The sequence below is a fragment of the Haliotis cracherodii genome, unplaced genomic scaffold (genome assembly GCF_022045235.1).
Source record: "Haliotis cracherodii isolate W230 unplaced genomic scaffold, xgHalCrac1.p SCAF_9, whole genome shotgun sequence".
Lineage (NCBI taxonomy): Eukaryota > Metazoa > Mollusca > Gastropoda > Lepetellida > Haliotidae > Haliotis > Haliotis cracherodii.
The window spans coordinates 7,684,169-7,707,131 of record NW_027266343.1 but is presented as its reverse complement, the minus strand read 5'-3'; the positions used below and the strand labels follow the sequence as shown (position 1 = coordinate 7,707,131).

Sequence of the window (22,963 nt, the reverse complement as noted above, 5' to 3'; positions counted from 1 at the left end):
ACTCGCACTAAATTCATTGGTTGTATTTAACAAATCCCTGGGTTTTTTTAAAAATCGTCCAGGATTGAGAACATATCGTGATATGTAACTCATAAGTTCACTGCCTCTCATAATCTTGCTGGCAAAATTGTATCTGAATAATGACGCTTCTGGTCAAAGGCTCATTATTAAGACTGAAAAATAACAAGTGAAAGTTCTACCAGTAGATGAAATATGGCAAAGCAGAGTAATAATGTAATAAACACACATAGCAAGAGCCTAATCACCCCGACACGTCAAGCATCTGCATCAACGTTCACGTTGAAGTCAAAAGAAACAATGTTTGACATTTGCTACATAAGACCCGAAAGATATGTAATAGCCATCGCCGACATTGAACCACGTCCACATGTCGCCAGACAACCCATTAGTAAAGGAACACAGTGAACTGAAAACTTGTGATTTTCAGCTTCAGTTTGCATGTCTCACAGTCCCCGAAACATTTCACTGTCCGCTCAACCCAGCCCTTACTCTAATTTTATTGTGCACCGGTACTCCTTTTCAATTGGTATGTCGTTTTTTGTTTCAAATACGGCCGACCGGCGAACGACTGAGGTAATATTGCTAGTTAAGTATGCTTGTCCAAGGAAATAGTACATTTCATAATAACAGAAACATTGGCAATGAAAACAGTATCAGGTCGTTCAGTTCCATAGCCTCTGGCATCTGACCCGAGGCACAACATGTTTCGTGATACTCTAGCACTGTTTGAAGATGATCCAGAAAGATTCTTGAAACGATTTGTGAGTGTGTATGAGACCTGAGTTCACATCTTCCAGCATGAGTCCAAACAACAATCAAAAGTGTGGAAACATTTGACATCACCGCCACCAAAATGGCAAAGACTGTCCCATCACCTGGAAAGGTAGTGGCTTCTGTTTGTTTGAATGCCGACGGTTGACTATTGTCCAAAAGGCCAGACAATAATCAGAGCGTATTATGATGCTTTATTTTAGCAATTACTTTAGGAATAAGAGAATATGAAAATGTGTGGCTGCAATGTATGATTGTGGCGTTGAACTCATTCAGCTCTCACTTTCTTCCTCCTGATCTCGCCCCTCCAGACTCCCACATGTTCCTAAATAGGAAGAAAACTGTAGCCGGAACCCTACCACTGGAACGATGACATAGCAGTTGTGGACATTGTTTTTGTCAGGTAAGAGAAGGCTTCTACGAAACTTGGCTCAAATCCCCCAAACCTGACCGGCAAAAGTGTATCTATTTACAATAGGATTTATACTGAAAACTAAATCATGTTAATGTCTTTAGGTAAACTCTTTCTGTGCGAGGCTCGGAACGTATCGATCAGCACTCGTATTTTCATATTCCCTTTGTACTTGTGGCTGTCAAAGTACAAGCATTAAGGTAATCTTATAATATGATGTCAAAATTTATCGACATCAAAGACTAATACCAAGTCGTGAAATGAGTTAACATTCTTGATAACTATGAGTGAGTGAGTGTGCTTCGACGCTGCAGTCAGCAATATACCAGGTGTATCCAGGCTGCATGTTCTGTAGCAATACAAGAATTAACGCAACTTAAGTTTTCACAAAGGTTGGATGAATCTCACCATTTACAACCTTTAAATACAACGGCCTCATCCCAAGTGATTATACGATTGAAACATGAAAAACATCAACGGTAAGATATGTAATCTTAATATAGGATAGAACGTGAATATTTAGAAATGTAGAAGTATATAAACACCCTTGTAAAACTTAAAGTTAATGTGTTACGCTTATGGAAATAAGTTACGCATATATTTATTATAAGTGCCAGTTTTTATTAGCATCTTACAGTCTCTCGAAAATGTAAAAAAAGTTGTCGTTAAATGAAGTGAGGTGAGGTGAAATGGGATTAACGTCGTGTCGCATTCAGTGATTGACTCGTATAACCTTCCTTGTGTGTGTCGGTGTGAATGGCTTGAATAATAATACATGAGTTATCTCCCTGTAACGTGTCACCTGGGGTATCATTTCCTCATTCAGGGCGTCTTTTGACCCAGCTCATCTGGTGGTGCCCCGCCGGTAGAAGAGACTCTCTCCATGCGCAGGGTCTATACCAGTTAGGTAAGTGTGTGAAACGAACTGGGATACTAATTATGACATGCAAAATACAACATGTAAGTAAGTGCATATCGCAACACCGTGACATAGTTTGTTATCGCCTGACACCGCACGAAGTAAGATGAATGTGATGTAACTTTCGGGTGTGGATAACAGTGTTCTCAGTCATAGAAACACGTATACGAATTCATAGCTCCTAATCGAGGTCATTTCTTGTTTGGACGTAAAGTAATTCTGTAATACTTCTGTTTACAATCAGAATCAATGAGCTAAACCGAAAGCGAAAGTAGGAAGTTGTACGAGGTTGTGGGTAGGGAGTGACATTGGACTTTGGAGATATAGTATTTTGCTGACACCCCGCTCCCCTCTCTAAATAAATGACCAGTCCCTAAATAATGATCATATTTGTCACTTTCCCTTACCTACACCTCAAATACAGTGACTACTACCTTCACTACCTCCACCACAAACACAATCACTACTACCTTCACTACCTACACCACCAACGCAATCACTACTACCATCACTGTCTACACCACTAACACAATCACTACAACCATCACTACCTACACCACAAACACAATCACTACTACCTTCACTATCTACACCACAAACATAATCACTACTACCTTCACTACCTACACCACAAACGCAATCACTACTACCATCACCGTCTACACCACTAACACAATCACTACAACCATCACTACCTACACCACAAACACAATCACTACTACCATCACTATCTACACCACAAAGACAATCACTACTACACTCACTACCTACACCACTAACAAAATCACTACAACCATCACTACCTACAACACAAACACAATCACTACTACCATCACTATCTACAACACAAACACAATCACTACTACCATCACTACCTACACCACAAACACAATCACTACAACCATCACTACCTACACCACTAACAAAATATCTACTACCATCACTACCTGCATCGCTAACACAATTACTACTACCATTAGTACTTACACCACTAACAAAATCACTACTACCATCACTACCTACACCACTAACACAATCACTACTACCATCACTGTCTACACCACTAACACAATCACTACTACCATCACTACTTACACCACTAAGACAATCACTACTACCATTACTACTTACACCACTAAGACAATCACTACTACCATCACTACCTACACCAGTAACACAAACACTACTAACATCACTGTCTACACCACTAACACAATCACTACTACCATCACTATCTACATCACCAACACACTCACTACTACCATCACTACCTGCATCACTAACACAGTCACTAATACCATCACTATCTACATCACCAACACACTCACTACTACCATCAATACCTGCACCACTAACACAACCACTACAACCATCACTACCCACACCACAAACAGAATCACTACTACCATCGCTTCCTGCACCACAAACACACTCACTGCTACCTTCACAACCTACACCACAAACTCAATGACTACTACCATCACTATCTACACCACAAACACAATCACTACTACACTCACTACCTACACCAGAAACACAATCACTACTACCATCACTATCTACACCACAAACACAATCACTACTACCATCACTACCTACACCACAAACACAATCACTACTACACACATTACCTACACCACTAACAAAATTACTACTACCATCACTACTTACACCACAAACACAATGACTACTACTATCACTATCTACACCACCAACACACTCACTACTACCATCACTACCTACACCACAAACACTCTCTCTACTGCAATCACCACCTACACCACAAATATACTCAGTAGTGCTATCACTACCTACACCACTAACACACTCACAAACACAACGACTACTACCATCACTATCTACACCATGAACACACTACTACCATCACCACCTACACCAGAAACACAATGACAACTACCATTAGTTCCTACACCACTAACACAATCACTATTACTATCACTACCTACACCACCAACACAATCACTACTATCATCACTGTCTACACCACAAACACAATCACTACTACCATCACTACCTACACCACAAATGAAATGATAACTACCATTACTCCCTACACCACTAACACAATGACTACTACCATCACTACCTACACCACTTACACACTCACTACTACCATCAGTACCACAGCCTCTAGAGAAATCATGAAAAGTACTTGACTACAATCATCACGAACATCACCACTACCATTTCTGCCATCACCATCATCAAAAGAACCATTGTCAGTTCCACCATCACCACTAACCACCTCCGTTGTGTTGTCGGTCGTTCAATCCCCTGGCCATATCACACCAAAAGAGTGAGTGAGTGAGTTAATGCTTTACGTCACATCGGCAATATTTCAGCCATATCGTGACGAAAAATGTGACAATTTGAGTGTGAGTGAGTGAGTTAAGTTTTAAGTCACATCGGCACTATTTCAGCCATATCGTGACTTGAGCAAGTTATGAATTTATATAATATATTAAAACCTGTCGTCGACGGACAGTATAACAACTAGCAAAATATCACAGATTCTAATTGTAAAACTAGTTTCAGAACAATAAAATAAGCAGATTATAACAAACGACACAATTTAAAAACGGGCTATAGATCGTCAGCAACTGAAGGCAGACCACCATACTGGGGACCATGGGGACTTACAGTACCTTTGCTACCTGCATGGACCCCAGCAGGATTTACATCATACCCTCAGCAACTGGCGATTGTTTGCAAAGTTAGCCACAAGTAAAAAGACAAATATACTACGTTTAAAACACTAGTATCCAGAAATATTCTTTGAATGACATGGACTTACAATATCCTCTCAGGGGGACAATAATTTTACACTACGTCAACCCCCTTTGAGGATACGGCCAGTAACAAACTCAGATATAATTTCGTTCTATTAATTCTTAAAAGGTCATTCATTTTATACAATATATATCATCAAAATTTGTGAAACAATTCTATCTCTTTGAAAAACCCAATAACTAAATGAGAATTAATATTATAAAAAAGATCCTTGAGAGATGATGATTTGAAATATTTATCCTTTGTGATGGCAAAATCAGCACAGTCAAGCTGCTTGACCGTGATTCTGTCATCACAAGGGATACAAAATGGAGGATTTTCACCTTTCAACAAATATTCGTGAGTGTATCTGCTATGGCCAATACGACATCGTCGTAAAATGACCTCCTCAAATCTGGACTGACAACCCAAGTAGGTGTAACCGATAGTTGGTTTTATTGCATGTAATTTATTTGTACCTACTTGGGTGTCCCACTTCTTTTGCATAAGGTCTTTGATATAGCATCTAATTAAAGGTTTGTAGTCGCTGTATGGTAGAAGAAGTGGGGTCACAGATTTGTTTAGAGCTGCTTTTGCAGCAGCATCAGCCATAGAGTTACCCGTGATTCCAACATGACTGGGGAACCAGCAATAAACGATGTCGTATTGGCCAGTGGCCAGAATATTGTGTAATTCTAAAATATCAAGAATGAGTGGATGACTTGAGTGGACATTTTTTAAAGCCTGTAGACATGACAAAGAATCAGAGAGGATGATGTAGTTTTTGCAGATATTTTGTGTCTGAATATATTCCAAAGCTGTTTGAATAGCCTTGGCCTCAGCAGTAAAGATAGAATAATTGTTTGGTAACCTGGAAGAAATAGTTTTTGACCCAACGATGGCAGCACTGGCAACTTTGCCACCATCCTTGGATCCATCAGTGAAAATGGAGCGGTGAGAATCGTACGTTGATCTCAACTGGATATATTCTTGCTGAAAGACCAACTGATTTGTGTCTGATTTTTTAGAATTAGTAAGTGTGATGTCTACAACGGGGTGGACTAGTTGCCAAGGAGGTGTAGAGAGTAAACGGTATGGTGCAACAAAATCAAGGTCAATATTTGCTGCTGTTATATGAGGTTTTATTCTAATCCCTAATGGAGGAACAAGCTTCGGTTTTGTATGGAATAAGTCCTCGTAGGGAGGATTAAATATGCAATCATAGGCTGGATTGGACGGATTTGATTTTAATTTTGAGATATATTGTAAAGCAAGTTTTAAACGGCGGTGTCAGCCTCCACATAGAGACTGTCAACAGGAGAGGTCCTGAAAGCTCCTAGACAGAGCCTCAAGCCCTGGTGATGAATTCAGTCCAGTTTTTGTAAGTTACTTTGACAGGCTCCACCATAAATGATGGAACCGTAGTCTAATTTTGAGCGGATCAAAGATCTGTATAAATGGAGAAGGGTTGTCTGATCCCCGCCCCACTTAGAGTTAGAGACGACTTTCAATAAGTCTAATGCTTTCAGGCACTTTGCCTTGAGATATTTTATATGTGGCAAGAATGTCAGGTGGCGGTCAAAAATAAGCCCCAAGAACTTGGTCTCCTCAACTACCTTAATGGATGTGTCAGATAGAAATAGTTCTGGGTCCTTGTGCTGTCTATATTTCCTGCAGAAGTGGATAAAATAAGTTTTTGTTTTAGAAAATTTAAAGCCGTTAGCAAGCGACCATTTCTGGATTTTATTGAGACACAACTGCAATTGTCTCTCAATAGTGTTCATGTTTTTCCCACGACAAGAAATGTTAAAATCGTCCACAAATAACGAGCCATCAACTGAATCATTCAAAACGGTTGACAGACTGTTTATCTTGATACTAAATAATGTTACAGACAAAATACTGCCTTGTGGGACACCCTGATCCTGAGTATAATGGTCAGACAGGACTGAACCCACTCGGACTTGAAATTGTCTGTCTGTTAAAAATTGTGATATAAAATGAGGCAAACGGCCTCTCAAACCAAAATCATGTAAATCCTTTAGAATGCCGTGCTTCCAAGTAGTATCATAGGCCTTTTTCAAGATAAAAAAAGACTGACACTACATGCTGTTTGTTTACAATAGCATTTTTCACAAAGGATTCTAAGCGTACTAAATGGTCGATAGTACTTCTATTTTTTCGGAAACCACATTGGATATTTGTAATGAGATTATTGGTTTCCAGATACCAAATTAATCTATTATTCACCATTCGTTCCATGGTTTTACACACGCAACTTGTTAAGCATATAGGTCTATAGTCAGAGGGATCAGTATGATCCCGGCCAGGCTTTGGTATTGGAACTACAATGGCATTATGCCATGAAGGAGGAAAATTCCCAGATGTCCATATTTGATCAAATATATCTAAAAGTGTCTCAAGACATGATTCAGGTAAATGTTTTAAAAGCTGATAATGTATATTGTCAGCTCCCGTTGCTGTGTCATGAGTGTGACAATTTGAATACATACATTTTTAACTAAATTAAAACCTGTCATCGATGGACAGTAAAATTACTAGAATATCACAGTTTATTATTTAAAACTAGCATACAACTATAAAAAAGATAGCACTATAAATTACGGTACAATATAAAAAAGGGCTATAGATCGCCAGCAGCTGAAGGTAGATCACCATGCTAGGGTCCATGGGGACTTACAGTACTTTTGCTACCTGCATGGACCCAAGCCGGATTTACATCATCCCTTCCGCTGTTGGCGATTAATGACAAATGTAGCCAGAATAAATGAACATATATTCTACGATGAAAATTGTGGTGAAAAAGCATTACTTTGAATGACGTGGTCTGACATACCCTCTCAGGGGGACAATCATTTTACACTACTTCAACCCCCATCAAGGGTAAAGCCACAAACAATCTCAGTTAAAAAATTTTCCGCTACCAATACTAAAATATGTATTATCTACAGAACATAGCATCAAAATTTATGTAATAATTCTATTTCTTTTAAAAACCCAATAATTAAATGACTACTCACGTGATTAAAAAGGTCCTTTAGCGATGAAACTTTGAAATACTTATCCCTTGTGATGGAAAAATCAACACAGTCAAGCAGGACATGCTTGACTGTGATTCTTTCATCACAAGGGATGCAAAATGGAGGATCTTCACCTTTTAAGATATATTCATGAGTGTACCTTGAATGGCCAATACGACATCGTCTTAAAATGACCTCTTCAAATCTGGACTGACAACCCAAGTAGGTGTAACCGATATTTGCTTTTATTGCATGTAATTTATTTATACCCACTTGGGTGTCCCACTTCTTCTGCATCAGATCTTTGATGTAAGATCTAATGACAGGTTTATAATCACTGTATGGTAGCAGAAGTGGTGTCACAGATTTGTTGAGAGCTGCTTTTGCAGCAGCATCAGCCATTGTATTACCAACAATTCCAACATGGCTGGGTAACCAACAAAAAACGATGTCATATTGGCCAGTCGCAAGATCATTAAATAACTCAAGAATGTCAATAAAAAATGGATGCTTACATGACATATTTTTAATAGCCTGAAGGCACGAAAGTGAATCTGAAAAAATAATGAAGTCTTTAGATTTTGATTTGTTCTTGATATATTTTAGTGCTGTTAAAATTGCGTGCGCTTCTGCTGTGAAGATGGAACTATGATCGGGTAATCGTGAAGATACTGTTCTGGATCCAATGATGGTGGCACTAGCAACTGCGCCACCATCCTTGGATCGATCTGTAAAAATAGATTTATATGTGTCATAAGTGTTTCTTAATTGATTGTATTCTTGTTTATAAATGAGTGGATTTGTATCAGATTTCTTAAGTTTAGTTAATGTGAGGTCTACAGTTGGTTTTACCATCTGCCAAGGAGGCGATGAAAAAAGTTTTGTGGGAGCTATATCCTGAAAGTTAATGTTCGCAGCAGAAACGACTGATTTAATTCTTATTCCTAGGGGTGGAACAAGAGATGTTTTCTTATTGTAAATATCTTCGTACAGAGGATTAAATACGCAATTAAAGGCTGGATTTGACTGATTGGAATATAATTTAGTGATGTATTGTAAAGAAAGTTTCAAACGGCGTTGTTTTAGAGATGGTTCATCCGCCTCAACAGATAGACTTGGAATAGGAGAAGTGCGAAAGGCTCCAAGGCAAAGCCTTAGTCCTTGGTGATGGATAGTATCAAGTTTTTTTAAATTACTTCTACAGGCTCCACCATAGACGATGGAGCCATAATCAAGTTTGGAACGGATCAGTGACCTGTATAAGTGTAGGAGGGTAGTCCGATCCCCTCCCCACTTGGAATTAGAAACAACTTTCAACAAATCGAGTGCTTTCAGGCATTTAGCTTTAAGAGATTTAATGTGTGGTAAGAAAGTTAAATGGCTATCAAAGATGAGTCCCAAGAATTTGGCCTCTTTAACAACTTTGATAGGGGTGCCATTTAAAAATAATTCAGGGTCTTTATGCGGCTTATATTTTCTGCAGAAGTGTATACAGTTAGTTTTAGACATAGAAAACTTGAACCCGTTTTCGAGGGACCATTTATGAATTTTATTGAGACAGATTTGTAACTGCCTCTCTATGGTATGCATATTTTTACCACAACAAGATGCATTAAAATCATCCACGAACAGTGATCCATCCACTGAATTACTTAAAACCTTGGACAGACTATTAATTTTAATACTAAACAAGGTGACAGACAAGATACTGCCTTGTGGGACACCCTGATCCTGATTATAATGGTCAGACAGGGTGGAACCCACTCGGACTTGAAATTGTCTGTCTGTTAAAAATTGTGATATAAAATGAGGCAAACGGCCTCTCAAACCAAAATCATGTAAATCCTTTAGAATGCCATGCTTTCAAGTAGTTTCGTAGGCTTTCTCAAGATCAAAGAAAATTGATACTACGTGTTGTTTGTTTACAATAGCATTTTTTACAAAGGATTCTAATCGTACTAAATGGTCGATAGTACTTCTATTTTTCGGAAACCACATTGGATATTTGTAATGAGATTATTGGTTTCCAGATACCAAATTAATCTATTATTAACCATTCGTTCCATGGTTTTACATACGCAGCTTGTTAAGGATATAGGACGATAGTTAGAGGGATCTGTATGATCCCGGCCAGGCTTCGGTATTGGGACTACAATGGCATTATGCCATGAAGTAGGAAAATTCCCTGATGTCCATATTTGATCAAATATGTCTCAAGACAAGATTCTGGTAAATGTTTTAAAAGCTGGTAATGAATGTTATCAGCTCCTGTTGCTGTGTCATGAGCTTGCCCAAGGGCGGTATGTAGCTCATGTAATGAGAAGACTTCATTATAGTCTTCACCATTATCAGAAGAGAAATTAACTTTTATCTTTTCCTGTTGTTTCTTAAATTTTTGAAACTCCGGGACATAATTAGATGTTGAAGAATGTTTCGCTAACGTTTCTCCAAGTTTATTTGCAATATCAGTTTTATCCGTTAATAACGTGTCCCCTTCCTTAAGATGGTGAACAGATGATTTTGAACCTTTGCCTTTTATTCTTTGCACCATATTCCACACCTTGGAAATGGGCGTGCGGGAATTTATTTTGGAGACATAGTTCCTCCAAGACTGATGCTTATTTTGTTTGAAAGCACGTCGTGCCTTGGCATTGGTAATTTTGACCTTATCTAGATTATGGACTGTAGGATGGCGGCGGAAATACTTTTCCGCTTTCTTCCTATATTTTCGTGCCTGTTTGCATTCGTTGTTAAACCATGGTTTACGAATATGTGGAATTACAGAGGACTTTGGAATTGCTGCATCAGCAATTTCATTCAGCAAGTACGAAAACAACTGTATCGGATCTTGAACATGTTGAAAAATGTCAGGTGTTAATTTTTCAGTGGATAGTAATTCATATAAAGACCAATCAGCCTTAGTAAAATTCCACCGTGTTGTTGGTGGACGATCAGTAGGGTTAACAGTTTTAAGGATGGTAGGGAAATGGTCACTCCCACAAAGGTCATCATGAACTGACCATTCAAATTCGTTGTAAAGATCTGAATCTGTGATGGAGAGATCCAGTGCTGAATATGTTCCTGTAGCAGGATGCAAATAAGTGTTAGAATCATCATTAAATATGCAGAGATTGTTGTCCGAAATAAAGTCTTCGAGCACTTTTCCCTTACTGTTTGTATTTGGACTTCCCCATAGAGGGTTATGCCCATTTAGATCGCCCATGATGATACAGGGCTTTGGTAACTGATCATAGAGATTCTGAAGATCAGCCTGCTGAAGAGTATTCGAAGGAGGAATATACAAGGAGCACAAAGTAAGTGCAATGTGCAAGGTAAGTCGGACAGCTACAGCTTGAAGATTTGTGTTGAGGGGAACAGTACTATGGATGATGCCTTGCCTGATCAATATAGTAGAACCTCCAGTAGCTTTCTCACCTGGAGGTGAAAAGGAATGATAGCAATTGTATTTCCGTAAATCGAATACATCGCTGTGCTTAAGATAAGTCTCTTGGAGACACAGTGCTGATGGTGTAAAGTCCTGAATTAGCAATTGTATCTCATTAAAATTTTTCCTGAGTCCTCTGCAATTCCACTGAATCAAATGAGGCGTGTGGGTCATGGCGGCTCAATAGGTAATCTCACACGCGAGCGTGAAGAACTCCTAGCACTGGCCTGAGTGAGTGAGTTAATATTTAACGTCACATCGGCAATATTTCAGCCATATCGTGACGAGAATGAATACATTAATAACAAATAAGTATATATACTTGATAAAAAAACCTGTCAGCAAAGGACAGTACAATAACTAGAATATCACAGAGTGTATTAAAACTAGTTGAGGAACATATAAAAGCAGAAAGAATTAACAACACAATATAAAAATGGGCTAGAGATCGTCAGTAACTAAAGGGAGAACACCATACCAGGGACCATGGGGACTTACAGTGCCTTTGCTTCCTGCATGGACCCTGGCTGGATTTATATCATTCCTTCAGTCACTGGCGATAGTTTACCAGTTAAGCCTTAGATTAAAATGACAAAAATACTACGTTTTAAAATTCTGGAATGCATAACAATACATTGAATGATGTGGGACTTACATACCCTCTTAGGGGGACAATAATTTTATGCTACTTCAACCCCCCTCGAGAGTACAGCCACTAACAATCTAAGTTATATATTAGCACCACCAATATATAAAAAACATATTATGTACATCAAAATTTATGTATTAAATCAATTTCCTTTAAAAAGTGCAATACTAAATGAGAATTAACTTGACTAAAAAGGTCCTTGACTGTTTTGACACTATAATATTTATCCCTTGTGATGGAAAAATCAATACAATCAAGCAGGACATGCTTGACTGTGATTCTTTCACCACAAGGGATGCAAAACGGAGGATCCTCACCATTTAAAAGATACTCATGTGTATATCTTGAATGGCCAATACGACATCGTCGCATAATGACCTCTTCAAATCTGGACTGACAGCCCAAGTAGGTGTAACCGATATTTGGTTTAATTTCATGTAATTTATTGATACCTACTTGGGCGTCCCACTTCTGTTGCATAAGATCTCGGATGTAAGATCGAATCATGGGTTTAAAATCAGTGTATGGGATCAGAAGTGGTGTCACAGATTTTTTGAGTGCTGCTTTTGCAGCAGCATCGGCCATTGTGTTACCAATGATACCAACATGGCTGGGTAACCAACAAAAGACGATGTCATATTGGCCAGTAGCAAGATCATTAAATAATTCGAGAATTTCGATTAAAAGTGGATGTTTAGGTGACATATTTTTAATCGCCTGAAGGCATGAAAGAGAATCCGAAAACAGTATGAATTGTTTATGTTTAGCTTGATTACTGATATATTTAAGTGCTGTAAAAATGGCGTTTGCTTCTGCAGTGAATATGGAACTGTTATCAGGTAAACGTGAAGATATTGTTCTGGATCCAATGACAGTGGCACTAGCAACAGCGCCACCATCCTTGGATCCATCTGTAAAGATAGATTTATAAGTGTCATAATTGTTTCTTAATTGACTGTATTCTTGTTGGTAAATTAATTCGTTAGTGTCTGATTTCTTTAGTTTTGTTAATGTAAGGTCTACCTCTGGCTTCACCATTTGCCAAGGAGGAGATGAGAAAAGTTTCGTAGGAGCTATATCTTGGAGTTGAATATTAGAAGCTGATATTGCAGATTTTATTCTGATTCCGAGTGGTGGAGTAAGTGTTGATTTCTTATTGTAAAGATCTTCGTAGAGAGGATTAAAGACGCAATTAAAAGCTGGATTGGACTGATTAGAATATAATTTAGTGATGTATTGTAAAGATAATTTTAAACGGCGTTGTTTAAAAGAAGGCTCATATGCTTCTATATAGAGATTGTGAATGGGAGACGTTCTAAAAGCTCCAAGGCAAACCCTCAGGCCTTGATGATGGATGGTTTTTGTAAATTACTTTTGCAGGCTCCACCATAGATGATGGAGCCATAATCAAGTTTGGAACGAATTAGTGACCTGTATAAGTGTAAGAGGGTTGTTTGATCCCCTCCCCACTTGGAATTAGAAACTACTTTCAATAAGTCGAGTGCCTTCAGGCATTTAGCTTTTAGGTATTTAATATGTGGAAGGAAAGTTAAGTGGTTATCAAAAATTAGTCCCAAGAACTTGGCCTCCTTAACAACTTTGATAGGAGTGCCATTCAGAAATAGTTCAGGGTCCTTATGTGGCTTATATTTTCTGCAGAAATGTATACAATTAGTTTTTGATTTGGAAAATTTAAACCCGTTTTCTAAACACCACTTGTTAATTTTATTAAGACATAATTGTAATTGCCTTTCTATTGTGTGCATATTTTTACCCCGACAAGATAGATTAAAATCATCCACAAAAAGTGATCCATCAACTGAATCATTTAAAACTTTTGACAAACTGTTAATTTTTATACTGAATAAAGTGACAGACAAAATACTGCCTTGTGGGACACCCTGATCCTGATTATAATGATCAGACAGGGTTGTACCCACTCGGACTTGAAATTGCCTGTCCGTTAAAAACTGTGATATAAAATGAGGCAAACGGCCTCTTAATCCAAAATCATGAAGATCTTTTAAAATACCATGTTTCCATGTTGTATCGTAAGCTTTTTCTAAATCGAAAAATATCGATACAGCATGTTGTCTATTTACAATGGAATTTTTAATAAACGATTCTAAACGCACTAAATGATCGATAGTACTTCTGTTTTTCCGGAAACCACATTGTATATTAGTAAGAAGATTATTTGTTTCCAAGTACCACACTAATCGATTATTTACCATGCGTTCCATAGTTTTACAAACGCAGCTAGTGAGAGATATAGGTCGGTAATTTGATGGATCAGAATGATCCCGCCCAGGTTTGGGAATGGGGATATCAATGGCATTATGCCATGAAGCTGGAAACATCCCAGATGTCCAAATATCATCGAATATATTTAACATAGTTTCAAGGCATGATTCGGGCAAGTGTTTCAGCAGCTGATAATGAATATTATCAGCGCCTGCTGCTGTATCATGAGCTTGCCCTAAGGCAGTATATAGCTCATGTAGTGAAAATACCTCATTGTAATCTTCACCATTATCAGATGTAAAATTACCTTTTTTCTTTTCCTGTTGGAGCTGATATTTTTGAAATTCAGGATCGTAATTAGATGAAGAAGAATGATGAGATAAAGTTTCACCAATGTTATTGGCAATAGCAGATTTATCAGTTAACAAAGTATCGCCATCCTTCAGATGGTTAACTGTAGAATTTGATCCCTTGCCTTTGATCTTTTTGATCATGTTCCATACCTTGGACATAGGGGTACGATAGTTAATTTTTGAGACATAAGTCTGCCAGGATTGACGTTTATTTTGCTTAAATAGACGTCTTGCCTTGGCATTTGAAATTTTAACAGTATTTAAATTATGGACAGTGGGATGTTTACGGAAGTACTTCTCCGCCTTCTTACGACATTTCCTAGCTTGTTTGCAATTAGCATGGTTTACGAACACGTGGGTTGACAGAGGACTTAGGTATTGATTCATTAGCAATTTCATTCAGTTAATCTGAAAACAACTGAATCGGGTCAGTAACATTCTGAAAAGACGTAGGTTTTAATTTATCTTTGCATAAAGATTGAAATAAAGGCCAATCAGCCTTCAAAAAATTCCATCGAGGTGAAGGTGGATCATCAGTGGGACTAATGGGCTTAAGCACCGTGGGGAAATGGTCACTCCCACATAGGTCATCATGGACGGACCATTAGAATTCATTTAACAAAACTGAATCCGTCAAAGACAGATCTAAAGATGAATAGGTACCAGTAGCAGGGTGTAAGTAAGTGTCGGAGTCGTCATTAAAAATGCAAAGATCGTTGTCGGAAACAAAATCCTCGATTACTTTTCCCTTTTGATTAATGGTTGAACTTCCCCATAGAGGATTATGCCCGTTTAGATCACTCATGATGACACAGGGCTTTGGGAGCTGGTCGTATATTTTTTGTAGATCAGTACGCTGAAGATTTGGAGAAGGAGGAATGTATAAGGAGCAAAGTGTGAAGGCAATATGCAGTGTAAGTCTAACTGCAACTGCTTGCAGAGTCGAGTCAAGCGGAACAGGACTGTGAACAACGCCCCGCCGCACTAGAATAGAAGCACCTCCAGTAGCCTTATCTCCCGGACGAGAGAAGGAATGATATGAACTATATTGCTTTAAATCAAACTTATCTGTATTTTTAAGGTACGTCTCTTGTAAACAAATTGCTGATGTATTTAAATCACTTGTTAATAACTGCAGTTCATTAAAATAATGCCTAAGTCCTCTGCAATTCCATTGCATTATATTAGACAATTGAGTCATGGTGGCTCAATTGGAGATCGCTCGCGTGAATGTGAGGAGGAACTACTCCCCCGCCTGTCCTGTGAGGACAGAGTAACCTCCATGTCCAGAGGCCCAAAGGAGTTCTGTAAAGGAACCTCTGAAGGTGAAGGGACGATTGGCAGTTGTTTTTTCTTCAATTTCTTTTTTTCTTTATTCGACAAATGAACAACGACTGGTTGTTTGACTGACGTATGTGGTGGTTTCTGAGACTGAATCTCAGTCTGAGAACCTGAACTGGATAGACTGATGGTAGGTATATCCTGAATGATTGGAACAGTATCAACTGGTTGATCTGACGTGACCCATGTCAAGTCAGTCTGACACGAAATAGTAGATGTTGTAACAGAGCGGGAGACTGCAGCGGAGTAAGAAATAGTTGAGGGGGTAGTGGTCTGAATTTTGAATAGTTTTTTGGCATCCAGGTAGGATATGTTTTTTTCACATTTTATTTTCATTATTTTGGATTCCATTTGCCACGCAGGGCAAGATTTTGATGAAGCAACATGTGGGCCTGAACAATTTGCACACTTCAGATCATGATCACAGTCAATGCTCTCATGGTTGTCACCGCAACGATGACATACCACAGAGTTATGACAGGATTTTGAGCCATGACCGAAATGTTGGCACTTGTAGCATCGGAGCGGATTGGGGACATACACATCCACTCCGATGTTCATATAACCTGCTTTTATGGACTGTGGAAGGGAAGTTTGGGCAAACGTCATGAGATAGGTATTGGTGTTCGTGATGACACCGTCTTTCTTGATCGTGAAACGTTTAACAGCGGTTACAGCCTGATCTTCCAATTCAGTAGCAATTTCATCCTCAGACATGTCGGACAGACATCGAGCCCTGTCACGAACAATGCCTCGACAAGAGTTTAAAGTTCTGTGCACAGACACAGCAACCTCAATATTGGCAAATTTAGATATAGACAACAGATTGAGAGATTGCTGTCTCCGTGCACACTCCACCAGAAGCGAACCACTACGGAGACGGGTGACGTTCTTGACCCCACCACAAATCCCGGACACAGCCTTAGAAATGGCAAAAGGATTTAATGTGATAGGCAGCTTATCAGCAGCCTCAATAACCAGGAATCTAGCCCAGGTATCAATATTTTGAGAAATACTTCCAGACGAAATATCAATGTCTTCTAATCGTCTCTTTTTTGGCGAGATGAACCAGATTGCTGTTGAGCCATAATGAAAGAATATGATTCAGCACCCCTGTTCCCCACCCGCCATCGAGTGTCAACAAGGACAGTGTTATATCGCACCGGACATCCAGGATGCAAACACCAGGGATACAGGGATGCTATACTCCAGCAAATATGACTTGAATAGCTATATTTATCTACCAGATTTAGTGCCAGGCAGGTTCAGTCCATGACAAGAAACTGGAGACATACAGAATACAGAGGTCAACATCACCAGATTGGCCCATGAGCCACCGCCTTCTGGCGTAAGACTCTAGGCAATTAATTCCATCCAAAATTGTTAGTTCATACAAGTTATGCATGGCCAAGATCAAAATATACATTAAATACAACACAGGCGTGCATATACAATATTACGCACAGGGCCTGGCGTGACCAGCCGATTGATAAGACCGGGCCCATCTTACCACCCGTCTAGGCGAAGTAAGGGTCGAAGTAGTGTGTTGGGCAAAGGAACACTGTTCCTGGAAGCAGTGTCCTCAACTACCAGACTCCCGTCCTCCGCCGACACAGGGACGCAACCCACGGCAAACGGGCTGCCCACTTTGGTCGCCTCTTACGACCAGCAATGGGGTGCTGTGGAAATATTCTGCCCCGGTTCCACACGGGGGAAGAGCTATTAGCGCTACCCAGCACTCACCACGAGGAGGTTGCTCTTCACGAGTGCCAGCACTGGCCTGAGAAGACGGAGTTACCTCCATGTCCAAAGGTCCAAAGGAGTTATGGACAGGCACCTCTGAAGGAGAGGGTGTCCTAAGATGTTGTCTGTTTAGTTTTTTTCTTTCTGTCTTTGACATGTGAACATGTCCTGGTTTTTCAATAACAGGTAAAGATTGTGGATCAGTCTGTGATTCTGAAGATGATGTAGTGGGCTGACAATCTGATTTGTTTGGCTGAATGACCGACGTTGTTTCAACTGGTTGAACGGAGTGAACCCATGTCAACTCAGTCTGTCACTCTATGGATGAAGTGGCAACAGAACGAGACACTGCAGCAGAATACGTTAATGTTGATGGCAGCTGATTTGCTACTTGTTTTTTGGCATCCAGATATGATATGTTGTTTTGATGTTTGAGTTTCAATATCTGTGATTCAGTCTTCCAGAGTGGACAGGATTTGGACCAGGCTTCATGCTGGCCATTACAGTTGGCACATTTGACGTTCTCCCTACATTCAGTGCTGTCATGTTTACCACCACAACGCTGGCAAACATGAGGTCGATCACAAGATTTGGAACCATGACCAAACTTTTGGCAAGTATAACACCGGAGTGGATTGGGGACATACACCTCCACTCCGATATTAACATAACCAGCTTTAATTGAACGAGGGATACTTGGTCTATCAAATGTGAAGAGATAGGTATTCAGGGGAGTGATAACACCATTGACCTTTTTGGTGAAACGTTTAACAGCTGTCACTGCCTGATCCTTTAACTCTGTAACAATTTCTTGTTCAGACATGTCCGAAAGACATCGAGCTCTGTCTGGAACAATGCCTCTACTGGAGTTTAAAGTTTTATGTGCTGAAACAGCAACTTCAACATTTGCAAATTGACTGATCGACAAGAGATTTAGAGATTGCTGTTTCTTCAGACACTCCACAAGAATAGAACCACTACAGAGACGAGTGACATTTTTCACTTCTCCACAGTGTCCGTTAATAGCTTTAGAAATAGCAAACGGATTCAGTTTTAAAGGTAGTTTGTCAGCAGCCTCGATCACCATGAATCGGGCCCATGAATCGGAGTTGGTGGGAATGTTCCCAGACTCATCATCTTCAAGACGTCTTTTTTTATCGTTACGAATTGAACCAGGTTGTTTGGTAGACATGGCGAAAGAAAAGTGTTTCAGCATACCTGCTCCCCACCCCCTATGGAGTGTCAACAAGGACAGTGTTGTAGCGCATCGGATTTCCGGCATGCAAACACCAGGGATACAGGGATGTTATACTCCAGCAAATATGACTTGAATAGCTATATTTATCTACCAGATGTAGTGCCAGGCAGGTTCAGTCCATGACAAGAAACTGGAGACATACAGAATACAGAGGTCAACATCACCAGATTGGCCCATGAGCCACCACCTTCTGGCGTAAGACTCTAGGCAATTTATTCCATCAAAAATTGTTAATTCATACAAAGTAGGCATGGCCAAGTCCAAAATATACATTATAATACAACACAGGAGTGCATATACAATATTACGCACAGGGCCTGGCATGACCAGCCGATTGATAAGACCGGGCCCATCTTACCACCCGTCTAGGCGAAGTAAGGGTCGAAGTAGTGTGTTGGGCAAAGGAACACAGTTCCAGGAACCAGTGCCCTCAACTACCAGACTCCCGTCCTCCGCCGACACAGGGACGCAACCCACGGCAAACAGGTTGCCCATTTTAGTCGCCTCATACGACCAGCAATGGGAGGCTGTGGAAATATTCTGCCCTGGTTCCACATGGGGGAAGAGCTATTAGCGCTACCCAGCACTCATCACACCAAAAGATGTTAAAAGACGGAACATGTTGTATATTGAGTCTGAGTTTTAAATTGTGGCGTTATATCTCAGTGGGTTAGGACTATTAAACTGGCATAAATGTAAGTCCAAAACAGTACATGCAGCCTCACACATATGTCCATGTACATCGCTATATAAGTGATATAATCTTGGATGCTATGTTAAACCCCATTTCACCTCTTAACCTCATCATCACACTTCCCATTATCAGCATCAATAGCACTACTTTTGTCAGGCCATCATGTTCATCAACACAACCCCGGACACTATCAGCATTACCACTACGATCATCATCGTCACTAATTCACTTAAATCACTTTATTCATCTGTAACCTTAGGTGTCGGGTACTTTAACTTTCATCCTTTGTCACTTGTTCCTGATCAACCACTCCTTAGTTCTAGGGATGATGTAGTTCTCTCTCAAAATCACAAGTCGGATGGTTTGCTCAAGTCCATTTATTGTCAATATACACACAAGTTCCTCAGATAAGTTCTTGTTGTTGCCTGTATTACTTAAATACAACACATACCTAGATGATGCGTTGAAGAGCCTGATAGCTTTTCTGATCAACGGTTAACTTTACCACTTTACTGAGCCAGAATTCCATTCTACAGAGAGAACCTCTCTGTTCAGCCGTGAGTTTCCGATTTCCCGCACCACTCCCGGACAACTCCCTAAATACTATTGATGATAATGTTAGCTCCTCCCACCGAAATAATACTTGACATCATGTGAAATGAGTCCTAATTTTCACCTCCATATGAACCCCAATTTCCGTTCCAATCAGTTTTTCTATCAAACTCTTCTTAACCAAATCTTCGGTTAGTTTGCTAAATCATTGGTCAACCGAACATACCCACAACTCAAACAATCCTACGAAGAAAACCCATTTCCCTGTGAGATCTGGATTCGTCAACGAATCCCCCTAAACAATCATTTCTAATTCCAACAATCTTGGTAATTTCCGCCAATAGCCATTTTTATTTCTCAGAAAAGTAAAATCGATAACCTGTTGGTAGTCCCCTCACCCTGTACAGTCACTTCTCTCATATCCATCTGTATTTTAACCCAAAGCCTACGTTTTAAGCTAATATTAAAAACCCTTTGTTCCAAAATACCCTGGTTATACATCACTACCATCATGACGTTTGCCTGCACTACAGCCATCACTACCAACACAACTGCAACCAACATGACCTGCATCACAGCAACTTTCGCTATCACTAACATCACTGCGTAATCGCAACGATCATCACCCATATTACCACCACCTTAACCGCTAAATAATACAAACATCACACAGCCATCATAATTATTACTCCTATAATTACCACTACAAACATCAACACGAGCATCACTTCAAGCATAATTATTACCATTACTGTAATTGGGATACAATGACATGCATCAACCAAGTCAACGAGCCTGACGACCCAAATCCGTTGGTCGCCTCTTATGACAAGTATAATCACCTTTTACGACAAGCATGGGTTGCTGAAGACCTATTCTAACACGGATCTTCAGGGGTCTGTGGTGTTGGCTGTGGCAGGCGCAGTGGTTGATATTTCAATGGTGATGGTGGTAGTCTTGATTGTGGTGGCGGTGGTGTAGTTGGTGTTACAATGAAGTAGCTGGCTCTTTCGTACTCATATGTTAATAAGAGAACTAGCTGTAGTCACCTTATATGAAGGAGATCTCTATTGCTATTCTCTGTCTCTTGATGATATTTTGATTGAATCACAGAAATATGTAAATCCCTTATTGATTGAATTTATCATATGACTAAATGACTTCTACAACCATTTAAAGCAAAACTTACACATGTATTCAAGGGTTTCATTTTAGTTTTGTTCAGCTTTTGGGTTGTTTTTTTCAGGATGTCTGAACCTCAAGAAAAGGTAGATGTAGGAAGCTTGAAAGACAACTTCTTGGAGTGTCCTGTATGTGTGGAACATTTCAACCAGACAGACCGTCGTCCTCGTCTCCTCCACTCCTGCCTCCATGCCTTCTGTACACAGTGTCTACAACAGCTTCTCAACAAGGAGGGAAGAGGAGCGGTCACATGTCCCCTCTGTCGTAAGGTTCAAAAAGTCCATGGAAATGCTGACACACTTGAAGTTGATGGCCTCAGGGACAAGCTGGTGGAGTTCCTGCAGATCAAGCAAAACAAGAAGGTCCTTTGCAGTGAATGTCTTGAGAGGAATGAGGCTGTGTCACGTTGTCAAGACTGTCAGAGCTATCTGTGTAAGGAATGTGACTTTGTACACAGACGTCACCGGGTCAGCAGAGACCACTCAATCATGTTGCTTGGGGATGTCCTTGACCAACCAATCACTTCATTTGCAAAAGGTCATTTTTGTCCTAAACACCCCAAACATAACCTTGAGTTCTATTGCCCAACTGACGAGAAACTATGTTGTATTTCCTGTACAGTTCTAGACCACAAAGGCCATGATTTGCAGCATTTGGGGGAGGCATCGGCAGCAAAGAAGGCAGAACTGGAAACAAAACTCACTCAAGTTTGTGTTCATGCAGATTATTTAAGAAACAAGAAGAAAGAAGTAAAACAACAAGAGAAGTATATTGAAGACGTTAAGGCAAAGTCTTTATCAGATATTGACACCATGTTTGATCGCTTCAAGACCATTTTGGACAAGAGAAAATATCAACTGATGACTGATGTAAAGCAAAGAAGTGGAAGTTTGTTATCCATTATGCAAAAGAACATGGAATCTTATGACCAGACTTTAGCGATTATGGACTCAACTAACACATACTTTGCACAGGCTAAGGAGAAGGCTGACGTCGTGGAGATGTTGCAGATGTATCCTGCTATAAACAGAAGTCTGGAAGCACTGACAGATATACGTACCAGTTTGCAGCTTGATTTGGAGAAATCTATGCAAGATATCCAATTCATGCCACAAGATGCATCTCGCATAGAAGCCCTTATGACAGATGTTGGCATCTTAACCAGACTACAGGAAGGCGAGTACACCTACATGTATATATAATTATGCCTTACAGAATAAATGAAAGAGATGTATGTTAGGTTTCAAAGATAAATGAATATTATATATCCATGGAAATCAAATAAAGTTGATGCTTTGAGATAAAATCATGGATTGATATAATCTTCTAAAAAACAAACCAATAAGCCGATTTTTTTAGTGTGGGAAGTAACACACATTTATTTTTATTAGAACAATACAATACCATACTCTGTGATAGGTGAAAATCATGATATCGTTGGAGAGAGAATTTTTTTTTTTGATCCAACTGTTGAATAAAAGTTGAATTCTACTTATTTTGTGGCTACTATGAAAATAATTCAATTCCTTTCGAGCTTGCATGAATATA

General features: G+C 39.6%; 2 protein-coding genes across 2 annotated transcripts; both read left to right on the top strand.

Moving 5' to 3' along the window:
• Window positions 1-1,667: 1,667 nt before the first annotated feature.
• Window positions 1,668-4,034, top strand: LOC139451679 (uncharacterized). The gene is made up of 3 exons (XM_071233000.1): window positions 1,668-1,683; window positions 2,031-2,111; window positions 2,548-4,034. The coding sequence occupies exons 1-3, from the start codon at window positions 1,668-1,670 to the stop codon at window positions 4,032-4,034; spliced, it is 1,584 nt and encodes a 527-aa protein (XP_071089101.1).
• LOC139451678 (E3 ubiquitin-protein ligase TRIM33-like) lies at window positions 2,022-22,617 on the top strand. Its single transcript, XM_071232999.1, has 2 exons — window positions 2,022-2,111; window positions 21,480-22,617. The coding sequence occupies exon 2, from the start codon at window positions 21,481-21,483 to the stop codon at window positions 22,615-22,617; it is 1,137 nt and encodes a 378-aa protein (XP_071089100.1). The 5' UTR covers window positions 2,022-2,111; window position 21,480.
• Window positions 22,618-22,963: the final 346 nt, after the last annotated feature.

Coding starts and splice junctions, on each gene's coding strand:
- LOC139451679 (XM_071233000.1), top strand. Junction 2,112..2,547: donor GCAGGGTCTATACCAGTTAG/GTAAGTGTGTGA, acceptor CCTCAAATACAG/TGACTACTACCTTCACTACC.
- LOC139451678 (XM_071232999.1), top strand. CDS start 21,481: ATGTCTGAACCTCAAGAAAAGGTAGATGTAGGAAGCTTGAAAGACAAC.